This window comes from Orycteropus afer, unplaced genomic scaffold (assembly GCF_000298275.1).
Source record: "Orycteropus afer afer isolate SDZICR_OR568_19922 unplaced genomic scaffold, OryAfe1.0 scaffold00053, whole genome shotgun sequence".
Lineage (NCBI taxonomy): Eukaryota > Metazoa > Chordata > Mammalia > Tubulidentata > Orycteropodidae > Orycteropus > Orycteropus afer.
In genome coordinates, this window is record NW_006921640.1 from 7222823 (window position 1) to 7233042 (window position 10220).

The 10220-nt window shown below is 37.8% G+C and overlaps 1 protein-coding gene across 1 annotated transcript in view; it reads right to left on the reverse strand.

The window, feature by feature from the left end:
- The window catches only part of ELP3 (elongator acetyltransferase complex subunit 3), a 181708-nt gene that overhangs the window by 167939 nt on the left and 3549 nt on the right, over positions 1–10220 (reverse strand). The window contains exons 2-3 of the mRNA XM_007938728.2: positions 8155–8254; positions 4168–4306 (exon numbers count right to left, since the gene is read on the reverse strand). Of these exons, the coding sequence (XP_007936919.1) occupies positions 4168–4306; positions 8155–8254 (239 nt within the window). The remainder of the gene's footprint in view (positions 1–4167; positions 4307–8154; positions 8255–10220) is intronic.

Consider the following 10220-nt stretch of genomic DNA (forward strand, 5'->3'; position numbering starts at 1 on the left):
GTGGAACAAAACTCAAAATAATCTAGAGGAAAAAAAAAAAAAAAAAAATCTGTGGGCTGGATGGATTTGGGGTTTTTATTGTAAACTCATAGTTTCTACCATATATATAGATGGATATATAAAAAGATTGTTGTTGTTGTTGTTGTTATGTGCCGTCGAGTTGGCCCCGACTCATAGCGACCCCTTCTTGGGTTTCCAAAGCAGTATCACTACGGAAGTAGGATAGCCCAAAAAGATATGAACGAAAATTATGTATATATGTATAAGCATGTATGTATGCTCAGTCCACTGAGATGGCCTGGGAGCAGCAACGTACTGATAGTGATGAGCACATGTAGTACACAGATCTTGGTTTCTAAATACCCATCATCTCTATAAAAGGCACTAGCATTTCTTAGAGACATAGTTCATTCCAAAGCTGGAGCAGAAAAAGCACAAGATGAACCTGGAACATTTTGTTGTACTAAAAAGCAAGGATCTGCTCAAAGAATACTGGGGACATTTCAGATGGATATGAAAACCAGCTTGAAAGAGCTCCCATTGGTTAAATATGGGACAATTTGTATACCAAAATAATGATAGTAACAGATTATAACACACCAAATAAAACAGGAAACCATGATTCCACATGGATATAAATAAATCAATGAATGAATTGGTTATTTAATAAGGAACAGGATGTTTACAGTTTTACCCCCAATATTTATTAATTACAAAGTGAAAAAGAATAATTTTATAGAGAGACATCTAGCAGACATCATCTTGATCAAAATGAACAATATCAGTAAAGGCACTGATAGAAGCTACGTGCTACCTGACACACTATAATGAGAACACAGTATCATAATGTGATGTTCTTGCTAAAGACGCATAAATTCAATCTAATTTATGAGACATCTGACTAACTAACTCAAATTTAACCAACACCAACATATAAGGCATTAGAAGGGCATTCTACAAAACAACTGCCCCCAAATCTTCAAAAGTGTCAAGGTAATAAAGTCAAGGAAAGAATGAGTAAGTGTCCAGACTCATAGAAACCAAAGAGACATGAAAATTAAATGCAACATATGATTCTGAACTGGCTCCTATAAGACATTATTGAAATAACTCATGAAACTTAGGAGAGGTGAGAGGATTAAATGACAGTAATGTATCCACATTAAATTTCTGATTTTGATGACTGTACTGTGGTTATAGAAGAAGCGTTGGTGGCACAGTTAAAGTACTTGGCTTGTAACCAAAAGGTTGGCGTTTTGAATGTCCTAGGCACTCCATGAGAGAAACATGTAGCAGTCTGCTTCCATAAAGATTTGTTGTTGTTCTTATTTGCTGTCGAGTCAGACCCAACTCATAGCACCCCTCCTTGGGTTTTCAAGGTGGTATCACTACAGAAATAGATTGCCCAACCTTCCTTCCGAGGAGTGGCCGATGGGTTTGAACCACCAGCCTTCTGATTAGCAGCCAAGTGCCTTAGGCACTATGCCACCAAAGCCTTGGAAACCCTCTGGGGCATTTCTACTCTGTTCTATAGGGTCACTATGAGTCAGAATCAACTTGACAGCAATGAGTTTGTTTTTGGTTTATTGCAGTTTCCTAAGAAAAGGTTCTTATTTGTAAGCAGTATACGTAAGAGTACTCGATGGCATCAGTTTAGCAATTTACTCCCCAATGGCTCAGGAAATTAAAAGTTCTTTTTATTGAATTTTTAACTCTTCTGTAAGTTTGTGATTATTTTTCAAAATTTAAAAAAGTGCTAAAAATTTAAAAGAAAAATACTCCAATGATTTGGAGAAATCTTAAAATAAATCAATTTGCAAGAAATCTTAGAAAACTTAGATTTTCATGCAAATGCTTTTATTAAGAATGCGACACACAACTACATATACCTCTGATGAGGTCAGTTCAATTCAACAACCTGTTATTGAGGGCTTACTACAGGCCAGTGTGCTGTACGATACCAGGTAGGCCCTGAGACTACAAAGTAATTCCTTGCCTTTGCCATCTGAAAGCTTACTTTCTAGCAGGGTAGAAAGACATGAAATAGACAACTTAAAACAACAAGGTGAGAGGCATGTACAAAATACTAGGAATAGCCAAAGAAAGCAATTCAGGAGAGTCAGGAAAGCCTTTTGAGGAGCTAACAAATGCCTTAGGCACTACACCATCTAAAAACTTCCCAGGAACCCTATACTTTGGTAGAACAGTTTAAAAATTATTGATAGAGTAGAAAAAGCAATGACTCTGGAGTCAGAGAGACTTAGGTTTGAATTTTCTTTCTCTCTTACTATGTAATTTCCTTTTTATAAAATGAAGACAATACTACCTACTTCTCAAGACTATTCTGAGAATTAAATTAGAAAACATACCCAAAGTACTTAGCACAATGACTGGTATGTAATAGTGATCAACATACGGGAGCTATTATTGTTAATAATGATAACATTACGACTAATAACAACAATGGTGTTTAAAGCAAAAAGACAACAAAACTTCAAAAACAAACAATATGTGACCAGAGGCACAGTATGAACAAAAGCATGTAGGTAGGAGTGCATGGTAGATAGGGAATAAAAATCAGCTCTTTATTTCTTAATTGCGTTTTGACAGTTGGATTTGTATTTCTGATAGATCACTCTGGTGACATTGTGGAAAATGGATTTGGTATAGCTAAAACAAAATAGACCAGTTGGGAAATGAATTAAATAATCTAAACAAGAAATGATAAAGGCCAAAACACAGATGTGATAGTTAAGGTTGTAGGTCTATTTGGCTGCACCATGATTCTGAGCAGTTTAAGCGGTTGTGGTATGGTTGTTCCCATGAAATCTGATGTTAAGGCAGCCACCTCCATGGTGGGATATGCTGTGAGCAGCCAATCAGTTGAAAGGGAGTTTCTTCAGGGGTGTGGCCTGCTTCCAAAATATACATGGACATCCTGGGAAAATTCTCAGACTTTCTGTTGGATATGGATCCTGCATCTAGCTTTATGTGTTTTTGGCCTACTGTGTTGCTTGCTGATCTTGGAATTATTGCCATTGCAGCCTGTGAGTCAACAATTCGCCATTTTATCTACTGATCTTGGATTTGCCATCTGCCCAAGCCAGCAGCCTGCTACACTGCCTGCCCATCTTGGGTGTGTCAGCCCCTGCAGCTGCATAAGTCAGGAAAAGCCTCCAGCTTGACATTTAACCCAGATGTTGGGACCTCCCAGCCTCCACAACTGTGAACCATGTCCCTGAAATACATTTCTCTCTCCTTCTCAAATATGTGTGTGTATGTGTATACATATATATGTATATATAGATACACACATATATATATGTGTATACACATACACACACACAAGCTTTACTGCTTTTGATTGGCACCATGAACTAAGATGGACAATAACAATGAAGGAGCCAGTCGGAGGTTAGTTTTGGTTATGTTATATTAGTTTTGATTATGTTAAAATTGAGTTTCTATAGGCAGTAAAAGTAAAAATGTCTAACAGGCAATTTGATATGAGCCTGAAGCTTGGGAAGGGGTCACAGATGGGAGTTAGCATATGGCAATACTTAAAAACATCAAATGGATGAGATTACCAAAGAATATATGTAAGTAATAAAAATAGTAGGAGCCCTGGTGGTACAGTGGTTGTCTATCTGGCTGATAACCAAAAAGATCGGCAATTCGAACCTACCAGCCACTCTGTGGGAAAAAAATGTGGCAGTCTGCTTCTGTGATGATTATAGCCTTAGAAACTCCATGGGGCAGTTCAGCTCTATCTTATAAGGTCATTGTTGAATTAGCTCAACAGCAATAAGTTTTGATTTTAGTTTTAATAAAAGCAGTGGACCCAGGACTACAGAAAATACTACCTTTTAGAGACAAGCAGAAAAATAGCCCTCAAAGAAAGAAATGATCAGATTTAGAAGCGGCACAGAGGATGGTGTCATGGAAGCCAGATGTATCAGAAAAAATGCTAAATATTTATCCTCATAAGTAACAAACCCATAGATAATTCCTATTACTAAAATTCAAAACTTAACCTTAAAGCCTGTTAGGGATATACAGGCAAATGTCAAGGAAAAAAAAAAAAAAAACGCTGAGAATAGTTATATGAAGGCAGGGATTTCTGGCAGAATAAATACAATCAATTCTTTCAGGAATTGAACCACTCACCCCACTGGCAGTCCTGATGGGTTTTGCCTTTAACTTGGGGACCAAGACCTTTCGGTACTGAGGTGGGACTGCAGCAATGATATCCACCAAGCGGGGCTGTGCTGAAAGGCCATATTTGGCAGCTGTTTTGGTTTTCACCCTGAAAGTAAAGCATCAGGCATTACTGAGATCATAATATTTCAAGGACAAGTTACCAAAGGATGATCTATTAAAAAAAATTATTCACTATTTTTTGTTTTTTGATTTAGTTTTCTTTTTATTTTTTATTGTGATTTGGGTGAAAGTTTATAGAGCAAATTCATCTTCTACACAACAGTTCATAACACATTTTGTTTCATGATATTGATTGCAATCCCTATAATATAACAGCTCTCTTCCCACTTCCTCCCTGTGGTTACCTTTTCCCTGTGTCCTTCTTTCCTATGCATTCCTGCCCTCTGAGCTTTCTCCCTGCACAAATACTGCCCTTCTGATCTCCCATCGTTGCATATTCTAAGGAGTGTACCCACCTGGTGTAAATGTCACTTTATACGCCCATCTATTATTTGGCTGGAAGCCATGGCAGTGAGTTCAATTCCAGGCCCAAAGGGTGACTAGGGGCCATAATCTCTGGGATTTCACCAAGCTCTATCAGACCAGTAAACCTGGACTTTTTTATGATTTTGAGTTTTGTTCCACATTAAAAAAAAAGCATTATTAACTCTTGTCATTTCCCTATTTCTTTACCAGGTGACAATAGTAGTTTCAAGATCAGTAAATATCAGAGAAATAAAAAAAACAAAATTCATAAATGAACAACTCCTGCTTTTCATTTTAGAGTACCAGAAAGAAAACCAGAGGATTACAGCGGTCTAGTTCAAAATACTTCTCCAGCCCCAGAGGTCTAGTCTCAACTTTTCCTTTCTCAACTTCAGCACTATTGACCTCTGGGGCCAGATAATTATTGAGGGAGCTGTCAAGTACATTGTATGTTTAGCAACTTCTTGGCCTCTATCCACTAGTATCCTTTACACTAGAGCGAAAACTCTCCTAGACAATGGCAAATGCCAGGGGGGAGGGAGGGGTGTTACACCTTGTCCTTGTACAGGGTCACTGAAACTTGCAATCAACTTGACGGCAGGAGTTTGGTTTTGGCTTTTGGTTGAGAAACACAGTTTTAAACAAATATAGCCAAGGAAGGCTCTGTAGGATCAAAGAGAAAATAAAGTATGTATTTTATAAAGCTTTTATAACTATTAGTCCAAGCAACTGGTACACCATGCTATCTTTAGTCTCTATGACTATGAAACCAGAAGAACTAGATGGTGCCTGGCTACCACTGTCAACCACTCAGAGGATCTGGACAGAGTGGGAAAACAATGTAGAACAAAACTCAAAATCATTAAAAAAAAAAAGGACCAAGTTTGCTGGTCTGATAGAGCCTCATGGAACCACTGAGACTATGGCCCCTAGCTGCCCTTCAGGTCTGGAACTGAACCCACTCCTGTGGCTTCCAGCCAAACAAAAGACAGGCATATGAGCTGAACATTTACATTAGGTAGACACACTACTTGGAGAGAACAATCATGGGAGAATAGAAGGGCTATGTATGTTCAGGGAGACACCTCAAAGGGCAGGAGTGCATGGAGGGAAGGACAGACACAGGGAAGAGGTAACTATGGGGAGAAAGTGGGAAGGGAGCTGTTGCATTGTGGCAAATAGCAGTCAATGTTATGAGACAAAGTGTACGTGAGCTGCTGTATGGAAAGTGAATTTGCTCTGTAAACTTTCACCCAAAAAAAAAAAAAAAAAAAAAAAAGCTTTAAAAAATATTTTATAATAGGAAATATTACATATGTGAAGAACAGAATATATACTAAAACACAAATATACACTTTAACAAGTAATTATAAAGCAACCATTCATGTAACCCCAACACAAGAAACAGAATATTACTGACACTGCAGAAGTCCCTTGTATGCCCCTTGATTGTATCCCTATCCCTAAGTCCTAAAAGTAACCTTTATCCTAATTCCCTAATTTTTTAAAAAAATAATTTTACAAGCTTTTCTTTGTGCCTACTAGCCAAACCCTTAGACACTCTGTCTTCTTATTTAATCTACCTAGAAATACTGGTGGGGTGCTCTTATGCTTTTCAACAAACCTTAACTGAGTAGTGTGTGGAAAATCCCTACTTCTCTGCCATTTCTGTTCTGACACCAGCTATACATGCAGCATTTCCTACTCTGAGCCTAACCTAGGTCAGACCTCACAAGTTTAAGGACACAGTCCTCCAGACTGCCAAACCTGCCCAAGATCTTAGATGCCAGCTGCAAGCTTGGGAATTCCTACGGTTCCCGTTACTTCTGACCTGCTGGCTTCCACTACTCCGATTCCAAATTCACTAGAACAACTCACAGAACTTATAGAAAGTGTTATTACAGGAACAAAGATACAAATGAATTAACACACAAGGCAAGGTCTAAGAGGGTTCCCAAAGCAGAGCTTCCATTTCCCAAAAGTGACACAGTACCCTCCCACATGCATCAATGTCTTCCACCAACCAGGAAACCCGTGGAGCTTCTACATCCAGAGCCTTTATTGGGGACTCATTACATAGTTGTGATTGACTGAATTAGCCCACTTCCCCTGAAGTAAGCTGGTATCATTAGGTAGTCTTTCTGGCCTGGCTGACACCCCCACCCCCACCCCAAAGTCACCTGATTAGCATAAATTCTCAGCTATAGATAACAAAGGCAACTCAATTACTCAGGAAATTCCAAGGGTTTAGAGTTCTCTCTCAAGAACCAGGGATAAAGAATAAGTTCTTTGGGTAAAGTTAATGTAAACCCCACAAGTGCCTAACGTGTAAAAGTGGCTTCCTAAGTATTTGGAGCTCTGGTAGTGTAGTGCCTAAGGCACTTGACTGCTAATCAAAAGGCTAAAGGTTCAAACCCACCAGCCACTCCTGGGAAAGAAGATGGGGCAATCTACTTCCGTAGTGATACTGCCTGGGAAACCAAAGGACTATGAGTCAGGTCCGACTCAAGGGCACATAACAATAACAAGAAGTATTTGGTATATCAGAAGGTATACAACATAGTCCTTCAATGTTTTAGTTAGTGGACAGGCATGCAAAAATGAATGTGTAAGTGATAAAAACATATGATAAAACACACACACACACACACACACCCATACTCCCAGATTTCAAGAAAGAAATCAGTATTCACTGGGAAGCTATTCATAGAAAAAAGGCAGAGAAAGAATATGCCTCAGAAAGATGGAGAAGACACTAAGGCAGACAGACCAGGTTGTGTGAAGATGCAAAAAGAGGAATTCATATATTTTAAGAAATACAGGTCAGCCCAACTTGAAAGAAAGCAGATTTTCAAAGTAAAGGTACAGACACTTAAAAAGTTGGAAAAGTAGGTCAAAGTCATACTGAAAGGCTTTATATAACAGGCTAAGGAATCTGCATTTAACTCTAGAAACAATGGGTACATACTGAAAGTTTCTGCACAGAGAAGAGTCATGATAAAACCTGAGGCAAAAGAAAATTAATTGCAGCAAAGAGATGAATAGAGACAATAAGTGAAAACTAGTGAAATAGTCCAGATGTAAGTTTAAAAAGGAATGAGTTGGTAGTGGAAACAGAAGTCAGAAACAGTGAAATAAGAATCACAAAAATTTTGGCCCTACTTGGACGTATGAAAAAGAAGACCCAAAGATGATACTACAGTTTCAAGCCTGGGTGAAGGGCAACACAGTTAAGTTCAGAGGATATCTGAAAAGAACAGTACATGGAATACAGTAAGCACCAACAGACATTAGAAGCTATTAGTGCTATTAGGATATGAGGCTATTTTGCCATCGAAAAACAGGACAGGGAAAAAAACATATATTCTCAACTATAAAATAAAATACGAGAGAAAAAACAAGTAGTGTTAGATAATTTCAAAAGAGAACTAAGAACAAGACTGCCCTCTTTTTAATCAATCCACTTACTTATTGAGATCAATGTCTCTCCCCTGTTCATGGGCTTCAATCAGTTGTTTTATAACATCTCCTATCGTCAGCATCATCAGCTCAGCAGGACTGAGATCCCCTGAAAAGAAAATATTCAACAATGTAAATATCTTATTACTCATTAAAGATTTTTATCTTGTTTATTAGCAGTTTCCTTTCCAAAATCATTCCAACTAAACCAAATGAGTAGCTCAAGTTCACCACAAGATGCTAAACCTCTACTGTTTACAATTTTAATACCTTTCGTCTCTCTCATTTAAAACATACCTAATTTTACCTGTATATGGGAAGAGATCACTTTAGCAGCACATGCACTACAACTAGCATGATAGGTACAAGTAGAGAACAATATGAGGGCAAAGAATCTACAACATACTGACAATAGCAGGGCTTACTACAAACAACCACCTTAACTGTTGTTTCTTTTATAAAAGCATATACATAAAAAGCAGTGTCAAAATGGAGCTTTTTCACCTTTTCCTTTACCTAAGAAGAAAAAGATAGAATGAACTGACTAGGCAATACAGAGGAAAAGAAAGACAGCTGAAGGAAACAGGAAAAAATTAGAGCTTCCCTTCTTACCTTAAGCTAATCCTTGATAGGATTCACCCTAATGGATCTATTAATTTGTGAATGAGTGTTTTCATTTAGTATCTAGGACATGTGAAACCTGGCCATAAATAAGAAATAAGATTTGCTCATTTTGTTCTCAAAGATATTTATGCACGTACAGTCACATGTCCGTTTGCACAATGTCTGACCCCATATATATATATCCTCAGCCCCATAAGATTGTTCAACAGAGTTCAGATCCTGATCAGAAAATAGGACATAGTGAATGCAATAGCTTCTTACATACACTGCATGTGTTTCATGTATCTTGTATATAAAGTAACTGTGCTGCCAAGCTTATAGTTGTATAGTACATATATAATCTGTAATACATGTCTTGATAGTTATAATAAATGCCTAAGTTACTGGCTTATTATGTACTATACTGTACATTCTATCTAAAAGGTTTATCGTAACAGGGTACTCTGTGACTCATAAGCAGCAGCATCCGATCTTCTTTATCATACATCACAAGTGTTGTAGTGTAACTTGTTTAATTTTCTTTCAAAAATATTACTATGAAGTGTATCATGGCTCCCAAACACAGCAAAACCAGTGTTAGTGATAGCAGCAGCAAGAGGCAAAGGAAAAGTTATTGATTTGGAAGTAAAACAAAAGGTTATTAAACAGGACAGTGGAAAATTAGCAAATGCTACTGCTCTCAATTTAGGCTTATTGTACTTGACAATCACGATGATCCTCAAAAATAAAGAAAAATATCTTCAAGCTGTTAAAGGACTGGCTCCACTGAAAGTTAGAAGGCTAACGAAAATGTGAAAGGGACCATATCAGCTACGTAGAAATTGGTAATGACATGGATTGAGGACCAAACACAAAAGCAAATCCCTCTCAGTATGCTGGTAATCACCAAGGCAAGAAGATTGTTCGAGATGCTTAAAGAAAAAGCAGGACCAGACTACAATATGGTGTTCAAACAACATCCAAATTATATAATATTCTACTTTGTATTATGGGTGTTAAGTGACACATGACTATATATTGGTATTTATAAGATTACTGTGATAGTTTATGGAATAGTTATTCTATAAACCAATAGACAATTTCAAGAGTACAGGATTCAAGGGCCGGGAATGCATAAGCACTGAGGTAATAATGAAGATTAATGCTAATGATGTCACTTTTCACTATAATTTTCAAAGTACTTTTATATTTCACTTTCCACATAAAGCCTAGCTAAGATATATAAGATAGCCCTAATTTACAGATGGGGAGCTCTGGTGGCACAGTGCCTAAGGCATTTGACGGCTAACCAGAAAGAAGGCTGGCAGTTCCGACCCACCAGCCACTTCTTGGAAGGAAGGTTGAGCAATCTAGTTCTGTAGTGATACCACCTCAGAAACCCAAGGAGGAGTCGCTATGAGTAGGATCCGACCTGTGGGCAGTGCGTTTGGTTCTTTTTTTTTTTTTTTTTC